The 23,190-nt window shown below is 45.9% G+C and overlaps 1 protein-coding gene and 1 non-coding gene across 2 annotated transcripts in view; both read right to left on the bottom strand.

Moving 5' to 3' along the window:
• Window positions 1-482: 482 nt before the first annotated feature.
• LOC109887491 (glutamate receptor ionotropic, kainate 4) overlaps window positions 483-23,190 on the bottom strand; it is a 435,871-nt gene continuing 413,163 nt past the window's right edge. Inside the window, exons 13-21 of the mRNA XM_031790434.1 lie at window positions 21,268-21,471; window positions 17,803-17,916; window positions 11,072-11,181; window positions 9,950-10,123; window positions 7,719-7,884; window positions 6,981-7,206; window positions 6,228-6,356; window positions 5,006-5,124; window positions 483-3,809 (exon numbers count right to left, since the gene is read on the bottom strand). Of these exons, the coding sequence (XP_031646294.1) occupies window positions 3,408-3,809; window positions 5,006-5,124; window positions 6,228-6,356; window positions 6,981-7,206; window positions 7,719-7,884; window positions 9,950-10,123; window positions 11,072-11,181; window positions 17,803-17,916; window positions 21,268-21,471 (1,644 nt within the window). The 3' untranslated portion in view covers window positions 483-3,407. The remainder of the gene's footprint in view (window positions 3,810-5,005; window positions 5,125-6,227; window positions 6,357-6,980; window positions 7,207-7,718; window positions 7,885-9,949; window positions 10,124-11,071; window positions 11,182-17,802; window positions 17,917-21,267; window positions 21,472-23,190) is intronic.
• LOC116353751 (U7 small nuclear RNA) lies at window positions 22,528-22,580 on the bottom strand. The gene has a single exon (XR_004203248.1). It is a non-coding gene; the product is annotated as a U7 small nuclear RNA (small nuclear RNA).

Raw genomic sequence — 23,190 nt, 5'->3', positions numbered from 1 at the left:
AATATATATATATGTATACTGTATATATATATATATATATAAACATTAACACCACCTTCCTAATATTGAGCTGCACTCCCTTTCGCCCTTTCGTCAGGGCATGGACTCTACAAGGTGTCGAAAGCGTTCCACGGGGATGCTAGCCCATGTTGACTCTAATACTTCCCACAGTTTTGTTAATATGGCTGGATGTCCTTTGGGTGGTGGACCATTCTAGATACACACGGGAAACTGTTGAGCGCCAAAAACCCAGCAGCATTGCAGTTCTTAAAACACTAACTGGTGCGCCTGGCACCTACTACCATACCCCATTTAAAGGCACTTGAATGAGGTATGGTAGTCTTGCCCATTCATTCTCTGAATGTCACACATACACAGTCCATGTCTCAATTGTCTCAATGTTTAAAAATGGTTCTTTAACCTCCTCCCCTTCATCTACAGTACACTGACTGAAGTGGATTTAACAAGTGACATCAATAAGGGATCATAGCTTTCACCTTTATTCACCTGGTCAGTCTATGTCATGGAAAGAGCAGGTGTTCCTAATGTTTTTTACACTCAATCAGTGTATAGATGTATATTAGGAACAAAACATGAGTACAGATTATTGTATGGAACAATATTAAACATTTTCTGAGAAAGATAATCAGAAAATATAATTTTATTGGGTAAATGTATTTATTGGTTTCTGTATATGAGGAAAATGCAATGAATTTATGGGTTATTGTTGATGTAATAAACGTAATCATTTTAAGGTTGTGCCATTATATTTGAGGTGGGGTCGCAAGAAATTCTTGGGAAAAAAATGTGTGCCCCACTGAAAAAGTTTGAATACCACTGTTCTTAAGGGACCTTTTGCATTTGTGGCCTGCTGCCGTGAGGGATATAGATTAAGGCATTATGAAAATAGACAACAGTTCCTTCTACAGTCTCAGACCCTCATTGACCCAAACTAAGCTATCTGCTCAGCCATTTCATTAACATCATTGTAAAAATGCATGGCCTAGGTCATACACTTTCAACCAAGTACACTAAGGCAGGAGAATGCATATCCTGTGCGGAAATCCGGTGTTTGACTGGCACTTTGTATAGATGCCTTGAAAAGCAATTTTGGAGATGAATGAAATCAACTTAATAGTGGATTTAATTCAAATGCTGAAAGAGTCCCTTCAGATTAAAGGTTCAGGTTTTAGATTGGATGTGACAAATACAAATGAACCTGACATACCTGGACGCCTCCAATTGAATACTTTGTCAAGATGGCCTGGTTTCAGGCACTCTTGACATACGAGTGGCACACCCCTTGGGCATCGTCAAGGAGACGGATCCATCAACAGACAGACCACAGTTGTTCACTTTCGCCCACTCATTTTAGTCAATTTAGTAGAAAAGCACAGACAAAACAATGAATCCCAAGGACACCACCAGCAACGTATAAAACATTCAACTTCCTAAAGGAAAATGAGTAACACTACATGCCACATCAATGAATTTGCGATATGGTACATTGACTAAATCAACTTGAATGAACACATGGAGAAAGTACAGCTTTGCTCCTACAAATCCAATCTGGACGGGGATGGCCTTCATTTCATTACAAGGATTGTATTCATTAATTAAGGCATGTGATGGAAAACGCTTTTTAAAAAAAAGAAAAAATGGCAAAGGAAAATTCAAATGATTGTTTCTTATTGGACAAGTTCAAGTAGGCCCTCCCTGTTTCAGTCCTTTTTGTTCCGTTTGGTGCCAAATGAATACGGTCTCTGCTGATGGTTACAGGGATTAGCTCACCCCAAAATTGAGGTTTGTTATCATTGGGAAATCTGCAGGCCTATATCCTAAATTAATGGGAATAATTGGCACCATATCCTTTTTCGAAATTATATTTGTGGAATTTACAAAATGGGGATCCCAGGAACAAATGTCACATAAAAGACTTCAAACCCCTCAGACTTATGAAAAAGTCAGACAATGTTTCATTTTGGGTGGAGTCTTTAATAAATCAGAGTAAAATTCCTGTAGAAAACATTTACTGGGAGTTTTAATTTGTTCTGGAATGTGTTGAATTTTTCCCAATACCACCATCTCAGTGTGACTACCTCTGCAGTGTGACTATCTGCATTGGCTGCGTGTATTGTTTGTGTGCGATGAGTCCGTGTGTGTGTGCACATGCCTGTGTGCCTGCATGTGTGACTGTGTGCATTTCTGTGCGTGTGCATGAGTGTGTAGTGCATGCCGCAGAGATTGTGTCTGAGTCATGTCGAGGCAATGGTGCAGCACGATGACAAAGAGAGTGAGTTGAACAGAGGGAATGGAGGGCACAAATTGGAAATAGCAAACCAATACCAATTTCTTACAGTATATGGGATTCATATGATACTGTATACCACAGTGGACAATGGAAAGAAACTCAAAATGGTGGTATGTTGTGGTTCCTGGTATTGTTTATGACTTGTGATCTGGGGGCAATATCAAGAGACAGGGCCCACACATGCGCAAAGGGAACGAATGAGGACTATTTCTGATTACATTGGGGTTCTTTGTGTCTCTGGGCAAATTGTTTGAACGGGAAACTCATTCTCCCCTCCAATCATCAGCATCACACCTGCTGACATGGCGTTGCTGTCTTTCGGAAATATGTTGCAAACACATGTTCCATATAGAATACGGTCACTATTATAAAACAAGTCATTGTGTTTGTCTTCATGTTCAGTTCTCTTTGTCGTCGTCGTCTCAACGCCGTGGTGCTTTCCCATCGCTCAATATCCTCGGTTTTGTCGGCACTTGGAAGTCTTTTTCTATGTGTTCTCTGTTTGTAGCTCTGAAAAGGCAATAATGTCCACAGTTCTCGGGAAAATAAAAAATTGTATCGTATCAGAGAACAATAGAAGAGTAACAATATGATCAATATCAAGAACACAACAAAAGGACAAATAATTTATAAACAAATCAACAATTAGCACGAGTGACAGAAAATACTGCATAGTACAAATGCCCCGTAACCTGTGTCCTTCACATCCTAGACAGGGCATAGGGCCTTCGAGACAGACAGCCCATACAGAGAGGTCGTGTCCCACCTCACGGACTTCCTCTGGTAAGTCTCTATGGACATGTACAACGGGAGTTCCAACACTAAGCCCAGGGCATCATTCCAGAGCGCCACTCAACTCAAAGATCCCTTCCAGGGGGGACGTGCCCAGAATTTCCACAGCCAAAGCCAACGCCCCAGCCACCGTCCTCCCAGATCAAATACACCAGGATCAAGGCAGCTCCTGTCACAGTACCACATGACCTTCCCATGATGCCCCCCGTTGCCCTTGTGGAGATGTGCCTACTGGGTACAGTGGGTGTGTGGTGGTCTAGGTAGGTAAAAAGGGTTGTCCAGGTCAAGGGGGAGGGGGTCATTGTTATTCGGGTTCGCTGCTGTTGGTCGTTTTCTCCCACTCTATGCTCTCCTCGCTGTGGGTGGGCGAGGCGCCGTGGCTGGGGCCTCCCCCGGGACGCATGGCGCGCAGCCCCTGGAAGCGCCTGCACTCGGGGCAGATGCGGATGTGGCTGCAGCCACGCGCCACCAAAGCCGCCTCCTGCGCCAGTCTGTGGGAGAGGGGCTCGGAGAGGGGCAGGCCGGCGGCAGCGCCACACAACTTGCCATTGCTCAGGCTGACGGCAGCCGCCCTTGCCCGGCGCTCTTCCAGGGGCAGGGAGCGAGGACGGAGCATGGTTGTCCCCCGCCGACGCCTCAGCTGTAGGCTGTCCCGGCACAGGACGATCCCCTGGAGCTCCCGTAGCATCTCCTCACACACCGACAGCTGCAACACACACAGGGAGAGAGAGGGAAGAGAGAGAGGCCGGGAGATCTCACTGACACACTGCAAGATCAGAGACTGACAGACAGACAACAGCCACACAAATAAGATAGAATCGGATGTACTGGACATTTAAATGTGACAATATCTAACAAAAGGAACTGAAGACGTAGTTTGTTGAGAAAATGTAACAACAACCTAGGGTCTTCAAAGAAAAACAGACAACTGACTGGTTAAATATTGATATATTTCCTCTAGATTGTTTAACATTCTTATTTATTATATGAAATGATTGTGAAATATTGGTTACATTCTACATTTAGCCATTGTCATCTCCATAACACAAGACTAATTGCCCATATTGCCCAAACTGCATTAAATGGGTGTTACTGTATCTGTGTGTGCCTGTTTCCTCTCTGTGAGGAGAGAAGAACAGGGATGTAGTCACACAGTACATCTTTCTAACTGTGTTGGCCCATGGCATCTCCCTTTGTACCATGTGATAGAAGGGATACGCTTACAGAGGCACTGTGTGGGTTATGAGCCATGCCATCTGACAAAAGTCAAATAAGTCAATCCAAATAAGCAACTAGATAGATAGACAGCTTGTACGCACACACACTCACTTCATTTCCTAGTCCCCCCCCCCCCCAAATAAGTCAGGTGGCATAGGCTTTTCTGTAAAGATGCTGGTTTATTTAGATATTATTATATTTTTTTATCACAGTGTATTGTATAACAAATCCAATTGAACAAAAATTATCACATAAAAATACTGCAGAAATGGAAATAATATAAATGTCAAACCACGAAATGACGTCTCATTCAAATGTTAATTCAAAGGGGGCTGATTTTTGAGGTTGTTCAAGAAGAAAATCACAGCATTTGAAGCCACATTCACTACCAGTGGAGGCAGCTGAAGTCTATTACCTAAAGGCCTGTAGATTGATAGTTAGATACTGTGTGTCGGGTATTATCTTTGGCTTTGTGCTGTAAGGTCTCGGAGGCAAATAAAGGCAATGGCGCCCACTCGGCAAGGGGTGGCAGGGATAGGAAGCTGTGTGTTTCCCCATGTGTGAGGCAGCATAGTGGGCTTGTGGGGATTGCTGCTCCTGGAGTTGAGCTGGGTCTGGGAGAAGAGAGCATCAGGGCGGGGAGAGGGAGACAAAGCAGATGCAGGTAAAATAGTCCTCTCTCACCTCTGTTCCGGGCGTCTGCCGCAGAAACCACATAAACTCCAGCACCGCCATGAAGATGGCCACCAGCAGACCACACACCAGCACCACGAAGATACCGCCTATGTTTTCCATGCCTAGTCCTGAGAGGGTGGGAGAGAGAGAATTGGAGAGAGTCACAAACGCACACACATATATACACCCCCCCCCCCACCACTGTGCGCACGCACGCACGCACGCACGCACGCACGCACGCACGCACGCACGCACGCACGCACGCACGCACGCACGCACGCACGCACGCACGCACGCACGCACGCACGCACGCACGCACGCACGCACGCACGCACGCACGCACGCACGCACGCACGCACGCACGCACCACACACACACACACACACACACACACACACACCACACACACACACACACACACACACACACACACACACACACACACACACCACACACACACACACACACACACACACACACACACACACACACACACACACACACACACACACACACACACACACACACACACCACACACACACACACACACACACACACACACACACACACACACACACACACACACACACACACACACACACACACACACACACACACACACACACACACACACACACACACACACACACACACACACACACACACACACACACACCACACCACACACACACACACACACACACACACACACACACACACACACACACACACACACACACACACACACACACACACACACACACACACACACACACACACACACACACACACACACACACACACACACACACACACACACACACACACACACACACACACACACACACACACACACACACACACACACACACACACACACACACACACACACACACACACACACACACACACACACACACACACACACACACACACACACACACACACACACACACACACACACACACACACACACACACACACACACACACACACACACACACACACACACACACACACCCACACACACACACACACACACACACACACACACACACACACACACACACACACACACACACACACACACACACACACACACACACACACACAGCATCTCAGTGACCGTGATACTACACCTGTCTAAATAGGGTGGGTAAGATGAGAGGGGGCGGACAAGGGGGATGGATGGATAGAGAGAGAGAATGACAGATGGAGGAGTAATAGCACCTTTGGCACGGTGATCCTCCTCCTTTGGACACTTGCCACCATCCCACCATTTCCTCTTCAAGATCTCTAGACGGTTGTCTTCTTGCAGCTTGAGGATGGCAAGGTCAAACTCATCCCGGTACACTGACCCTGAGGAGGGAGGAGATGTGCAGAGGGTCACCGCCCTGCAAAGGCCATCTCGTCAATGAGTGAGCATATCGATGAATTCCTGGGAGGTTTCCTGTAGCATGTGTTTTTATGCATTACGATGAGTGCAGTTTACAATAAGAGCTAGTCTGTACGTGTGTGCATCAACGTAACCTTCCTATGACCTATGATTTGCATATCCCACACTGTATACCAAGGCAGTGTTTTCCAAATTGAACAAATACTGGTATGTGGCATGGCTGGGGGTTTCCGAGGACCGGTTTGGGAAACACTTTTCAGAGACAAAAACCAATGCATTTGCTGGTTTCACTTTGAACAGTAAAATATAGATTTTTCAAGCAGCAACTCCAGTCCATACCAAGAGTCGATTAAAATAATTTAACTCATTCCAGTTCGCTCCACTGTTCCTGGACTGTGAAAGGGATGTAGTGACAGCATTTCCTTTTCATAAAAACCGCACTAAGTAGAGTGAGCAGAGAAAACCCATACAAAAATGCCCGCTCCAGTTGGAGTTGTGTAAAATCGGTACTCTCTCCTTCTCCTACCTTCCCACCCCTCCTTCTCCTCCATGCCCTTCTCTCCTTCCCATCTTCCCTCCACACTTACCCACTGGCATGCCAATGCCGTAGCCCTTGGTGTCCAGCAGACCTCCTATCTGGGTGAGGTTACAGTTGCGCTGCCGGTAGTACTCGTTCATGGTGCTCTCTAGCAGGTAGGCATAGTTGGAGTTGACCACGCGGGCGATGCCCTCCTCCGTGCTCTTCACAAACACACTGGGCTGCTTGGAGTGCATGAAGTTCCACATGCGCTGGTACGTCTGGTAGCGTGAGTTCTGTGATATAGGGGGGGGGGGGGGTCATGTGACAAGAAGAGGGAGAAGAACGGTCAGATCTGGTCTGATCTGAGTGCTGAGAGCATGCTTTGGGCTCTGGAGAACAAAAGAGGCCCCACAGGAATCTAAAGGAGAGAGAGAGAGAGGAGCTCCCTTTCGGTCTTTGTCTTTCTCTCGCTGTCGCCACCCTTTCTCTTTCTCTTTGACAGATGAAAGCCTGCTTTGAGGCCAGCTACATAGGCTGAAAGGGAAAGTCAGCGGCTGACCCACACTGCCTATCTCTCCAGGTGCAGCACTGAGCTTTCCTTCAGGGGGAAGAGGACATTGACAATCAGACAGGAAATAGATAAGCCATAGTCATTGGAGGTGGAGCGGGGGACAGACAGTGAGGTGACAGGGTCTAAGAGAAGATCAGTGACAGGTCATCTATTATAGTGGAGGGGGCCATGTGTGTGGTATGCATGTGTGTGTAAGTGTGTGTGTGTGTGTGTGTGTGTGTGTTTGCCCTTCACCTGGAAGAAGGTCATGGTGGAGCCCCCGTGCATGGTGCCATACTCGATGGCCGTCTGATCAGCCAGGTCGTCCACTGACTCGATGGGTACCTCCATCCTCTGGACAGTGAGGAAGGCAGCCAGGTTGGCCGTGTAGGACGAGATGATGATCAGGGTGAACGCCCACCTGGAGGGACAGAGCGAGGTACAGTATCAGCTATAGACTCACACAGACTACCTCAGAGGTACAGTATCATCTATAGACTCACACAGACTACCTCAGAGGTACAGTATCATCTATAGACTCACACAGACTACCTCAGAGGTACAGTATCATCTATAGACTCACACAGACTACCTCAGTGGTACAGTATCATGTAAAGACGCACACAGACTACCTCAGTGATACAGTATCAGCTATAGACTCACACAGACTACCTCAGAGGTACAGTATCATATTTAGGCTCACACAGACTACATCAGAGGTATGGTTCACTGTCTCAGGCAAAACCAATAAGTTATGGCATTCCGCAGGGGAGTGTGCTTGGGCCTCTACGGTTTTAACTGTATATAAAGAATATGAAAGATGCTTGTTCTTGCCGTATTCTCCTTTATGCGGATGATGTCTCATCAAAAGTAAAACTATGTTGGAGAGCATTCTTAGCACAGAGCTTACTAACATTAGCAAATGGCTTGGAGATAATAAGCTATCTCTGCACATAGGTAAAACTGAGGCAATTACTTTTGGGTCCAGACCTAAATTGTGTAGGTCCTCTGAAATCAAAGTGGAGTTAGGGGGTGAGGTGCTGCCTAATAAAACCTATGTTAGCTACCTGGGATGCATCCTTGATGGAAGCTTGGGAGGTGTGAGCATGGCCAGTAAGGTGCTACGGAAGGTTAATGTCAGGACTACATCTTTGGCTAGAAAGTCCAAGCTGTTTGATAAGGACTCCATGATTGTGCTAGCCACTGCCTTCATCCAATGCCATTTTGACTACGCTAGTACTTCCTGGTTTGGGGGCTTATCTAAGCTTCTGAAGGGGAAGCTCCAGATAGACAAGAATAAGCTGATCAGGGTAGTATTGAAGGTGAGTCCACATACTCACATAGGCAGGAGCTGCTTTCAGGAACTCAACTGTCTGCCTGTTGAGGCTAGGGTGTCCCAGATTAGACTGAGTTTGGTTTGCAGGAGTATTTATGGTTCTGCGCCCTGATATCTAACTGATTACTTTCCCCGTGTTAGGAATGCACACAATCCCAGCACCAGATCAGGTGTTGCTAATGTGTGCTTATACAGGTTCAGGAGTAATGCTGGGAGAGGTACTGTCTAGTATACTGGAGCCTCAGAGTGGAATGAGTTGCCTCTGCACATAAAAATGACGTCCTCTCTGGGCATCTTTAAAAAATAAAGTCAAAAACTGTTTGATGTCTTCTGTGCCCATACGAATGACCCTTATGATGTAACTGCAACGATGGGATAGATGTTCCTCTTCTTTGTTTTTATGTTTTGGTATCTCGCTGTCGTACTGTGTTCAACCAGGTTCGACCGTGCCTAGCCATCTTGTCTCAAGAGGACCACAATGGAAATAAGTACCAGACTTCATTGTGTGTTATCCTCCATGACTACATTCAGGTGCATCTATGGCTTTTTCAAGTTTTACATGTGCTTGGTTTTTAAAAAACGATTGAATTAATGAACGAAATGAAGTATCATTTAAAGACTCACACAGACTACCTCAGCGGTACAGTATCAAGTATAGTATCAGACTCTTAATTGGATAGGAAATAGGAAATATTCAGGGCCCAGATGGTAGGCTAATTGGAGCAGGGGCACATACATGATATGATCATAGCGTCGTCTTAAGGGTTTATAAGTGGTTGCTAATTAGAGGTTCACCTTTTGCCTGTGGCCTTGACCTCTCTGCTGCAGCTTCAGGAACTTCAAAGTAACATTTTCCCATGTTTCCCTTATCACACTACTCAACCGAGCCGAGCTTACCTGCGCTAGCCTGTCTGGTTAACCATCCACCACATTACGGTTCTGGTGTGCATCGGGACAGATGTGCAAAGCCAAGGTGTCTAAGTCAAGCGGTATGATTTATCAAGTACACTATTACCGTTTTCACACTACTGCGCCAAACCAAGCTGTGCTAAGCCAAAGGTGTGCTGGATGGGCCTGGTTACGCATCCCCCATCTTTGCTGGAACTCTGCTGGAAAGGACCATGTGAGAAAAAAATGCATTTGTACTCACCATACTCCACTGACGCAGCGCGTGGAGAGGGCGCGGGGGGCGATGGTGGACCCCTGCTGCATGAACCCCCCCACGGGGAACCAGAAGCTGTTGCCTAGCGAGTATTGGTTGATGAGGAGGTTACAGCGCCCCTTCAGGCAGGGGTGGGGATTGTACCACTCGTAGGGGGTGAGTCTAAACAGACACACACAAGTGAGAGAAATTAGAGGGGAAATACAACAACTTAAACAGTCAGCGAAGCACCAAGTCACCTTGAGTCCCATGAGGTGGTGTGAGGTGTCCCCCTGGGTCAGCCGAGGTACACTCCCATACACCTGCTGCTGTCTGCTGTGAGTGAAAGCACTCTAATAAGCTACTAAATATGCTGTATGGAGCAGAAGATTGAGCTGCCATGACAGCTTCCTGTATATTATCGTGTTTGTAGAATGATACAAGTTCTAAAAAATGCATGCTTTGACTACTCGGGCAAATCTCCCAGGGTAATACTTAAAACAGAGTGTAACACACTGTATATAGATCATTCAACATACAAACAAGTAAAGAATAATGGACTTCCAACGAATCAAATCACTTGGGCAGTGATGTCAGCACACCTTTGGCAACCCCTCCTCTCAGAATGTCTCGTTACAGTTGTTGTCGTCGTCACTGCTCAGGGGTAGGTTGTCTTCTTGTATTGTTGCTTTTTAAATGTACCCGATTTTTCTTTCAGGCACATGACATCAACATTTCATCAAGATGGTTCCACTTCCATCAACTTTCAAAATCATCACCTTTCAAAATGACAAAGGTGTCCCCCCACCCCGTTTTTCACCTCACCAAAATAAAATCACTTTTTTTACACAATAAATACATACAAGATTATATCAAGGGGTTGCTGCCTGCTACTAAATCATCTCTCCTTCCTATTGAAGTGTGCACTCGTTCACGACTCCATGACCTATAGGGAATTTACAAATACCAGTCATTTCCTATCAAATCCATGAACAACTGCACAATTCGGGAAAAGGAGAGATTATTGAGACACAACACGTGTGTACTGTCGTTGTACTGCATATGACATGTCAGTTCCTGCAATGCACCAGTAGATGTCAATGTGGAGCTGAGAGGAGTTGGAAGACTCACCTGGCAACCAGAAAGAGCACACAGCTGACTGCCAGGTAGGCTAGCAGCATGAAGAGCCACACCCCAGGGGAGAAAGGGTCTAGGAAGGAGAAGTAGCCAGGTCTGCGGCCCTACAACACACAGAGACAGAGACAGAGACAGAGACAGAGACAGAGACAGAGACAGAGACAGAGACAGAGACAGAGACAGAGACAGAGACAGAGACACAGAGAGAGAGAGAGAGAGAGAGAGAGAGAGAGAGAGAGAGAGAGAGAGAGAGAGAGAGAGAGACAGAGACAGAGACAGAGAGAGAGAGAGAGAGACAGAGACAGAGACACAGAGAGAGAGAGAGAGAGAGAGAGGTGGTTAGCTACATTACAGATACACCCTAAGCCAGTACATCTGCTACAGATTTATCCCTGTGACTGAACGTTCCTGTGTTTACTATGACTGTCTCCAGTCATAGTAATGGGGTTCATAGTAATGGTAGTACATGGGGTTCCTTCATATTGCTTCATTATTTAGCACAGATTGCCATTGTCCACAAAATGAAACAAACCAATTACATCTGGAATAGAGCTCTGGAACATGCATGGTTGAAAGTGACTGCAGAAGGCCAGTGCACCAGCTAGGGGCAATTACATTATCTTCAATGGCCATGGAGAAACCCAAACCAGTACAGTCCATCAAAGACCAGAACTGTAAGGACGGACGTGGTGTTGTTAGGGGCAACAGCACAGCTATCTGACATCAAATGTGGCCTCACTGTGTATTCTTAAGAATATGTCAATGTAACATGTACCATCAATTCACCAAGACGACAATCCCCTTAATAATAAGCAATACAAAAATATATATATTGCGAGGGGAAAGGATTTAAGGGCATCTAAAAATGTTAATGATGAATTAATCCATAATTAGGCCTGGTTGAGGTCGGATATTCATTAATATGTCTGTAATCACTCCTGTATTAGTGTAATTGAGAAACATAGGAGTGGAGCTGGAGATTTCTAATTACAGTAGAGAGAATTAGGACTGTCTGAGGAGCCTGGTGCTACCAGCTGATGGAGGCTTGCCCGGTGACAATGATCCATTTATGGTACCAGCGTCACCGTACTCTCTGTTAGGGGGACTCTGTAACGGTACTCAAACTGGTCAGAGGCCATTCTAGTGCCGGAGAGAGTCTTGAAACGAGAAAGGGTAGTGTGTGTGTGTGTGAGTATCTTTTTTGAGGATGTGACCGCAGGGTTCAAACCCGGGTCTCCTGCATGCCACAAGACTGTCTTAGCCCACTGAGTTAAAGGCATTCCAAACCACCTCGGTTACAAAGGCAAGGGCGTACATTAAAAGGTCATGCCAATAACGGTGCAATGCAGGGGCAACTCCTGCGAGAACATATCGGCGAAACGTAACTAGGTGAAGGTTGTGCTGACACGAGGCGTCTCGTGGTCATCCAATCTGGTGCCAAGTGAAGCAAGCATTTTGTTTACAGAGCTACTCTATTTAATCCCCTGTTTAGTTTCCACTAAGGGACCATTAAGGAAGGGCAGAGCTGTTGAGGAGACAAGCACAACACTAGCAGATGGAAAAGATCAGAGAGAGAGAGAGAGAGAGAGAAATAGAAAGAGAGGGATGGATGGAGGGGGAGAGAGAGAGAGAGAGATAGTAAGAAAGAGAGGGAGGGAGGGAGGGAGGGAGGGAGGGAGAGAGAGAGAGAGAGAGAGAGAGAGAGAGAGAGAGATAGATAGAAAGATAGATAGAAAGAGAGAGAGAGAGAGAGAGAGAGAGAGAAAGATAGAGAGGGGAGAGAGAGAGAGAGAGAGAGAGAGAGAGAGAGAGAGAGAGAGAGAGAGAGAGAGAGAGAGAAAGATAGAGAGGGGAGAGAGAGAGAGAGAGAGAGAGAGAGAGAGAGAGAGAGAGAGGGAGGGAGGGGGAGAGAGAGAGAGAGAGAGAGAGAGAGAGAGAGAGAGAGAGAGAGAGAGAGAGAGAGAGAGAGAGAGAGAGAGAGGGGAGGGAGGGAGGGAGGGACATACCGCACAATGACACTATGAAGTGAGCTCAACTTTCAGGAAGTAACGGCGGCACATAGAACAACAACGTAGGCACACCTGATGTAATGTAAACAGTTGCCTAGGAGAATCAAAAAATGCATGTGCAGAGTGAAAAGGACTGACAAAGGGAAGGTCTGTGTGGCCAAACGGTATTTTTTGAGATTAGACCTTGAAAGTGTTACGGTAGTATGTTTGTATTCTCTAGGCATTTCTATCAAGTATGGCTCAGCCAACCATTCTATTTGCTTGTGTAAAGCCACTTGAGCATTTTTTTACTCTTGTCCTGTATTCAACAGTAGCTCATTCACCTGTGGCCCCCCAGACATCTCAGCACAGCACTGTTAAAACTGGGCGTTGGAGCTCATTTTGACAACCAATTTGAAATGAAATTAAACATGTGAATTTGGTTTGGCATATTTTATCATCTCAACCAATGACATTTAGTAAAATGATCATGTGGTTTTCATTTTAACACCCATTCAAAGATGGCTGAAAACCTCATGTACTACACATTTTTTTGTACTAATTTATGTATAAAATGGGAAATTAGAAGGTTCTAAAATGTTGTGGGCCTTTAAAACACCATTTAAGAATGATTCAATTACTAATATGTTTACAATTTTAAGAACTCTTGAAAAGTATGCTCTATCCGGTGGTTGAGTTGCCCATTAAAGGAATGCTATTAAGTCAAAGTTAGTGATACTGGACAATAGAGAAATATTGTTCTGATATTTCTTTGTCAGTGCAAATACAACAATCCTTTCAAATCCATATAATTATTTACTGCCAGCACATTAATTTACATGCATTTGAATATTCATATTATGACACACAAATATATCACACTTCATTCTTATTTGATATCATTCCTCATTTACCTAGGCCTATCTTCCATTATAAGTAAATGAAGCAGATATAATTTAAATGAAAAAGTATATGCAAATTCCAAAACAAAATGTATTTACTCTAATTGGGCAACTCAACCGGCTGGGTGAGATGTTTGTGATGCATTATTTATCAAGGTTTATGTCATGCAAACAAAAATTCTCCATAAATAGCCTATATTGAGGCTATATACACATATTTTGCGGAACAATACATTTTATTATATTATTTTTCTTGATGTGCCAGTTAAAGGGTTAAGTTGGTAAAATGTTATTCTGTGCGTGTTTGTGTACTGGGCGATGGAGGGAGGGAGGTAGGTAGGGATGGCAAGCTGTGATGGTACGTTTGTTCCTTCTCAAATAGGAGAGAGAGCCCCCTCAGCCTGTCAGGAAGCCCTTTGAGGTACCAGTCATCTGCACTGATCTGTAGTCAAGGTGGGCATCCCGACTGGCGAAGGCAGCTACGATCACAACAGGTCATTGTTTTTGGTAACACTTTACTTGAAGCCTGCAGGTACAATGGATTATAACTTGTTATATACAAATACGCACCTATGACTTATTATACAGTTTATAACATCTAATGGCTCTTTCTTTTACAATTTAGACTTTGCGGGAAAGCGGGAATTGAACCCTGGTCTCCCGGATCATGTGCCAAAAGTCAGGACCGTTACCACTCGACCATGGTCTCTGCACTGTACAACAGGTACATAAATAAAGACTGTACTCGTGACTGTATTCAGGTATGTATGGCACTCTGACTAGATAGGAAGGTCTTTGTTGGACATGGGCTTTCCAGAGTGCAATAATAATCATCATCCCATCAAATGGAGAACCGGGGGAGAGGAAGAGAGGAGACAGGAGGCACCGGTTGTGACAACTGCCTCATTGCCCATGCTGATTTTACAAGCCAATCCAAACAATCGGAAATGAAGCGTTATACAAACCCCTCTCCCCATAGGCTCTACTTTGTGTTAAGTGGCGGGATATAAGAACTTTAGCACCGAGTTTCTAAACCCAGAGGCGCAACATCACGAGACTTCCCGGGAACGCTTGCGAAGCAGACCAAGCAGACCAGGCTGGGGTTTGAGAAGTCAATGAGAGAAAAGTGGAAACTTCTTCCTTAGCACAAACTGGATTCGAGCCATTGTCTTAAGTAGTTGAACTTGTTATTACTCCAATCTGGTGAAAGTGACAAGCAGGTTTTCATTTTTGTCCCCCAAAAACTTTTTATCAAAAGGTTGCCTTCGATTTGACTGTCTGCACATGCGCAGTTCGGAACGAGTTCGGAACGAGACGACCGCTAGACCCGATGACGTGTTCCTGTGCATGAGTTCAGCTAGCCAACGTCGCCATGACATTGCCTCTGGGATTTCTATTGGAGAAGCTATTTCTATCTTCATACTGTACGGTCGATACCTTTAGTGAGTTCAAGAATTTCACCAGCATATCATATCCCTCTTCCCGCCCTTTATTGTCATTCCCCACGTATTCAACCTAGGAGGGAGGCGGGACTGCACTACAGAAACACACCGAGTGAAGGAGAGCAGCACGTTTTTCAAACGCCAGCCACCTTAAGAGATGCGTCCCTATTCGTGGCGAAAGTTCAGGGTGGGGGGGGGGGGGGGGGGGGCTGCTGATTTGCACTGTCCCAGATTCCCTCAGTGCTCTCTCCCACAGGAGAGGGTAGTGGGGAAGGTGGAGGTTGGGGCGAGGTTGGAGGAAGGCAGGAACACTCAGTCAGGATCCCAGTGCAACACTCCTACAAGGCAGCTCGTGAATGTGACACCGTTCCCCTCTCTACCAACCCCTAATTAACTTGTGGGTCTAATTAGGTTTTTAATATCCATATGCACCCTCAATAGTCTCTCTTTCTCTTCTCCATTCTCTCTCGGTCTGTCTTTACTACTACTACTAGGTGGGAGGGATTGGTGGAAAGATGTCCTCAGAACATAGAAGTGGGGGATGATGAGAAAGGGGGTTTGATGAAACAAACGGACAGATCGGGGGAGTGGTAAAGCCTCGGAGTATACTCCAAAATGGAGAGAGGAAGGACGTAGGGTAATCAAAAGAGTGACTGTCACGCTCTCCCAAAACACTTTATAAAACAAACCAGTTAATCAAAAGGAGATTAAGAGCACACAGGTACACACACACACACACACACACACACACACACACACACACACACACACACACACACACACACACACACACACACACACACACACACACACACACACACAGGTACACACACACACACACACACACACACACACACACACAGGTACACACACACACAGGTACACACACACACAGGTACACACACACACACACACACACAGGTACACACACACACACACACACACGCTATTGGGGTGCACCATGGACAGAAATCAATTAAACTGTAGTAGGCAGGGCCAGACTAACGCACATGCCCTGTATGCCTGTTCGGTAATTCGGCCCTTGTAGCAAGCCTATTCTACGACCATGCAGCAGGTCATTAAAAATCAACAGGCTTCTCTATTTTACTCCATTTTCCATTGTTATTGATCAGGCTGAGAATTTCAATCATAGTCTGAAATAAGCAGCAGGGTCCCTTGTAGAAATCACTGCGTCATGGATCAATAGCTAGTGGATTAAACCTAAACAATTGCAGTCACAGAAATTCTAATATTGAATGGTGGAGCTGGAGCCTTGTAGCTCTGTGTGAGACCTAAGAGATTGCCAAGGGGAGCTGGGAGGGAGGGAGTCCTGGGTAGAGAGATGAAGAGAGAAGAAGAAGGAGACACCAGGGACAGGTACTGTGTAAAGACTCCAGACAGACAGATAGACAGAGAGAGATCAGTGCAGCAGACCCTCACACTTTGTAGTTAGTCTCTTCCGCCCGTCACTCCTGATCTTAAGCAGTGGAGGCTCCACATCTCTCTCTGCCAGTTACCTTACGCATGGTCTTCATCCCTCTATCCTTCCCCCTCTCTGTCTGTCTGCGCCTGCATTGTTAGGGCAGTAGGAGTGTGTGTGTGTCAATCTTGCACTGCAGTGTGTGTGGGCTTCCCCTCTCCTCCTCCACGCCGCGTCAGCTCGCAGGAACACGCCGATGAGCATGTTCCAACACGTCAGCAGTAGCAGCAGCCCGCCGCAGAGGTGATACGGCAGCCCACTTACTGTGCACCTGCTGCTATCGATTCATTTGACCAACTGTTGGCCCAATGGAGCCTCTCTCCTGGCAGCTACACCTATTAGCACCAAGGAAAAGGGGAGGGACGCAGATGGGGGGACAAGGCGGCTGTGAGTAAATGCCCTACTGGGACGCTGTATTAATGTTTTTACACACCACCGCTCGGCCCGAAGCGGCTCCATCCGGCCGGTGGCCAGAGGAGATACCAGCGTGTCACCTTGGATATTGGGGGAAGGGCTTTGATTAATGGTTGGCTGGTGTTAAAACATAGAAACAGCCGTATTGGATTTCCACAACTGTTGCCTGGGTCTTGTTCTATACGCAGGGCTCAGGGCTGTTATTGGTGCGAATTAGATCCCATTCAAAATCAGAGGAGAAGTGAGATTGGGAATGAAAGGTCGATTCACACCATCTGTTCCTCTGGCGGAGGTAGAGAGAGGAGAGGGATGTAGTGAGAGGAGGAGAGGGGCTGAACCCGTCTCCCAGACCGAGGCTGATGATTGGCCGCTAGGTCATTTGCCACGGTCCACTAACTCCCGTGGTACCTGGGGTGTGGGGTCGGCGCAAGCTGTTTGTAGGGGTCAGGGGTCAGCCAGGTTGTTTGTAGGGGTGGGAGAGGTCAGAGGTTAGTCTTACCAAGTGCACACGGTACATGATGCTGATTCCCAGGGTCATAAAAGGCTTGGAGAAATCGATGACCTTCTCCCTCTCCGCGGTGATGGTGAGCCCCGCTACGGCTAGGTCCGCTTTCTGGAATAGACACGCACGCACGCACCCACACACAGACACACACACAGACACACACACACATACACACACAAACACAGCACCAACCATTCAGATATGCACAGATAGGTAAAGCTACAGTAGCAAAGGTTGGGTTATGGTGGTGGAAATGCATGGAAACTAAGTAGTAAGTAGGCGACTAGTGTAATTCCACACCTACTGTGCTGCCATTGTTGTCCGTGATGCATAGTCTGCCAGCAGTATGTAGCATAATCCACCACTGGCTTTGTGTCCAAGACCTGACTCACGCAGGACACCAGGGAGAACTGAGTGCAGAACAAAGGGGAGGGCCTGCGTCCCAAATGACACCCTGTTTACTGTGTAGTGCACTGCTTCTGAGCAGGACACATAGGGCTTTGGTAAAAATGTGTGCCATTTGAGACACACAGAGTGCAATGTTTTTGCGAGCAGGCGAAGGGCAGATTGTTAAGACAAATCACTTGACACAGCAGCCAGTCAGCCAGCCAGGCCGAGCCAGCCGGCCAGCCAGCCAGCCGGTCAGTCAGTGCTACTGGGCATGGTAGGGCTGTGGCGGTGGCTGCTCAATCCCACTAATCATCCGACGCTACAAAGTGCATCTGCAAGGGATTTTCATCTCTCCTGGGACCCAGTGCAACCCTATGCTGCTCTTTGTCTTTTGCAGTTGGAAAATAAGAGGATTGTCAGAGCTCAACTCTAAATGAGAGGAGAGCCTGCCTGCCTACAGTGCTGGATCCGGCCATCAGCATTCATGACCCTATTTTTTTTTACCCATCAGCCCCTTTTCTGATTGTCGGGCCAAGTGAGTGTGCCCCCTGTTAACTTGGCTAGAAGGCTCTGTCCAAAAGAATCTGTGGAAATATTTTGCTCTCACTCATCATCAGTTAGGGCCATGCCATTATGGTCACAGTGCACCTTGACACACAGAATAAATTAACTAGCAAACAAATATGTACCAATCAAGAAGATGAACTTTGTTTGAGACACAGTATAGACAGTCGTATAGCTGTAGGGGTCTTGTTATGTTGTAATGTACCTTGTCAAGTGGGTATCATACACCTTTCATTGGTCCTATGGGGGACTCCACCTATCATAATGCCTTTGCCTTGATCTGAGAGCAGCAGTTGAGAACAGAGAGAGGGGGGGGGGGGGGCTTTTCACAGCTTCAGTCTGTTTGAGTACACTCTCCTGAAGGAGTTGACCAGTCCTGTCCAGAATAACTTGAACAGCGAAAACAGAGCTCCATGTGCTAACACAGTTGTGAACAAGGTCTGGGAGGCTTTTTAGTGGTTGTTTTACAGTGTTTTCACTGACAACAACACTGAATGCACAAGCAAACCCAGGCATTTAGTCAACCCCCAGCAAGCCCCAATGCAACAACAAAAAGGCAACAAAAAAAAATCAACAAAAGAAAGAAGTCACTCCTATTCTGAAAAAGGAACATGGAACCGTAGCGGCTGCTGAAATATTGATGCACCCATTGAATATTAATATTGATTACTGGACTCTAACAGCTATTCAAAGTATTCTGGGGGGAGAAAGAGAGAGAGAGAGAGAAAACAAACTGTATAAAGTCAGCTTTTAAATAATGCATCGTTGTATTCTTTCCCCATGCCACCACACTTGTTTCCACTTTCGCTCAATCATAAGATTGTGCCCCAGAAAAAAAAGAGAGATAGGGAAAAAAAAATCTAAGCCGTCCCTACAGCTGCTGAATAATGCATTGAGTTAGAGGTTCCCCACTGTACGTGGCATTTCATCTTCCCGCTAGGGCTTTGTCTCCATCTCTACGGCTGCTTAAAGTAAAGCCCCCGTCCCCAGCTAGCAGACTGTAGCCTTTCATAGGAAGCTCGTGGAAAGCTGGGCCATACATTCTCTTCTCTCAGCGTTCGCTCTACTTTTCTGTGTTAACCCTGTCAGCCACCATAGGCTAGCTACAGTACAACCTCTCTTCTCTCCCCCTCTCTTCCTCCCTCTCCTCCTCCTCTTCTCTATTCTTCTCCTCGATTGTCCTTTCCATTTTGAAGGTCTTGCCCGAGAGTGGAGCTCAGAGGCAGGGACCCAGTGATCCCACACCTTCCCGCTCTGTCTCCCCTCGACCTTCACCCTCTCCGACGTTCCTCGGTACTCCGGCACTCCGTAGCAGTATCGTGTGAGGCGCAATTAGACAGAGTGGAGACCTCCTCAAGGTCACCAAACCAGATACAACTTGCAGGGGGGACAAATTGATACAATAATAAGAGTAGGCAATCCTTTCTTTATTTCCTTAATGGCTTTGCATCACCAGCTGCTGGTTAGCTGGGCCCTTTTCTGTGCTGTGTGTGTCCGCTCAAGGGTGGCTGGGGCTAATGGAGATTCATTAGGACAAGATGAGCTGTGCCCGAGCCACGGCCGCGTCCCAAGTGGCCCCCTATATGACCCGTGCCCTGGTCAAATGTAGTGCACGACAAAGGGAGTGGGGTGCCATTTGGGGAGGCGCCACTCAAGACTCTGTGTCGTCCGGATTGGGCATAATCTGGACTAATTAACAGCCGTCCTCGTCCTGCTCCTCTGCGACACCCTTGTTCTCCTCCTCCTCCTCCTCTACTACGCTACTCCTACTACTTCTCCTATTCTCCTCTTTCTCCTCTTTCTCCTCCTCATCACATCTCTGCATGGTTACATCCCCTTACTGTAGAATGCTCTGAATGTGAAAACATCAATCAATTCCTTTGGACACTACTTTTCTCGATCACTGGGGACATGTTTCACTACGAGACACTCAGCCTATCACGTATCAGATGGAATCATTTGACCCTGGAGTCCACGGAGACACAGTATGTCTGCACACATAACACCCACATATAGGCCCCCGTACACACTAAAGTTGTACAACTGATGCAACGTATTTGGCATAGCGGTTGTAATACAACGGAGAGCTATCCCGCCAAAAAAAGACGGACACAAGCATTGTGGAGCCAGAGAACACAATGGTTGCGTACACATTTCCGTGACGACAAACTCTCCCTTATGCCACGAACAGAGGGTATCAGTTGTATCACTATCATTGTGTCAAGGGATTTGTTAGGGGTGATCTGGCTGTAAACAGTCCTGATTAGTATAAAGCACTTTGTGACGCGTTGTTGTTAAAAAGGCGACATTAATAACAGTTGATTGAGTTTTGATGAATTGGTCTATAGTCCGAGTGGCATTATGCTGTGAAGTGGTAGAGGGGGGTAAATGGTAGGGATATGGATGGTGATGGTAGGGCCCAGAGTTTTCCTGATCAAGTCATGTGGTCGGGAAAAACTCCTGGCCCTATTAATAAGGTTGACTATAGGAAGCTGCTGCTCTTACCCTGGAGATGAGCTCTCCCACCATGCCCGTCCAGGTACCGTTGGTCCCCGATACCCCGTACACCCCGTCCCCCACCAGATTGATGCAGTACTTGAACTTCAAGATGTCCGCCAGCTCCTTCAGCATGTCCACACAGAAGCCCTCATAGCGCTCGTTCCCTTCCATCTCCTGGTGGTTCGGTCGCAGCATCACGTAAGGGTTCTCCTGGAAAGGGACACAGATGTAGCAAAGCACATGTAGAACGCCATGACAATGTGGCGACCTTAACCCAATACCTAGCAACCTCGGACATAACGTAACGTTTAAGTTGGACCCGAGTCCCGGTTGGGGCAGCCCCACGAGTTCGCAAAAATTAACATAGCATATAGTATAGCCTAACCTAGTGTAGCATAGCATAACATCATCTCAGTCTTGACAACTTCTCATTTTTTTAAACCTTTATTTAACTAGGCAAGTCAGTTAAGAACAAATTCTTATTTACAATGACAGCCAAGGAACAGTGAGTTAACTGCCTTGTTCAAGGGCATCAATTAATTTTGCCACCGTACTTGGCAGGGGGGGGGGGACAAAAGCACTCGGACACCTGCCACTGTCCTGTCTGGCACCTCTGCCGACTGTTTTACAACCCTGTTTTTGACTAACTCACTCTTTCTTAAAGTTCGTTCATAATTTATGATGAGCTTTTTCATAATGTTGAGCAAGCAGCTCAATGATTTCAATTTGGGGGGTTAAGAGAGATTCATCAACCAATCAGGGATCCACATTTTACGCCAGCCACCCTAGTTAAAAGACTAAACGTGCTTACTTTTTTGGGAGAATGGTTTAATAAAGCGTGCATCAAATCTTGATTGCTGCAGCCCACATGGAAAAATACTATAGTGTATACTATGGTAGGGATACTATAGTATTCACTGTAGGATTTTCGCGGACTTTACTGTAGTATTCACTGTAGTGTTTCCACAAAAACACTACAGTGAATAATGTAGTATTTACTGTAGTATACTGTAGTATTTACAGTTTACTATAGTATAAATACTGTAGTAAAAAATAATAGTATATACTATAGTATTTACTGTAGTGTTTTTGCAGACTGTAGTCTAGGGTAGGATTTACTGTAGTGTTTTTGCAGACTGTAGTATTTACTGTAGTGTCTTTGCAGACTATAGTAAAGTATACTGTATAATTTACTGTAGTTTTTTGTAGACATTACTGTAGTTTTTAGTAAAGTGTTTTTGTTTCATTATCTTTGACATAGAAGTGGGGGGCTTTCTCCTTGAGGAAACCTACTGGAGAAATGCTGAAAGAGTACATTTTCTCTAACCTGTAGGTAGGTAGGACTGAGGTCTGAACAGATAGTTCAGAGTGTCTGCTCTTTTCTATAACCTGTAGGTAGGTAGGACTGAGGTCTGAACAGATAGTTCAGAGTGTCTGCTCTTTTCTATAACCTGTAGGGAACACAATATATATGTAGGTTTCTTACAGGTGGCACAAATTGGGATATGGGGGAGGGGAATGGGCAGGATATATGCAAATGTCATACTGTAATATTTACTATAGTAAAAAAAAAGTTGTGTTCTTGCGGACTGCAGTGTTTTTGCTGACATTTTTTGTGGATAATACTGGTATTCTACAACATTCTATACTAAGTACTACACATGATTGAGGGATACTACAGTGTACAGTGAGGGAAAAAAGAATTTGCTCCCCTGCTGATTTTTATTTCCAACAAGGGTTTTGCCACTAAGTACTAAGTCATGTTTTGCAGTAGGGGTCAAATACTTATTTCCCTCATTAAAATGCAAATCAATTTATAACATTTTTGACATGCATTTTTCTGGATGTTTCTGTTGTTATTCTAGCTCTCACTGTTCAGATAAACCTACTATTAAAATTATAGACTGATCATTTCTTTGTCAGTGGGCA

Source organism: Oncorhynchus kisutch, linkage group LG15 (assembly GCF_002021735.2).
Source record: "Oncorhynchus kisutch isolate 150728-3 linkage group LG15, Okis_V2, whole genome shotgun sequence".
In the NCBI taxonomy this organism is placed as follows: Eukaryota; Metazoa; Chordata; class Actinopteri; order Salmoniformes; family Salmonidae; genus Oncorhynchus; species Oncorhynchus kisutch.
Note: the sequence above shows the minus strand (reverse complement) of the source record. Positions and strands in the feature narration are given on the sequence as shown.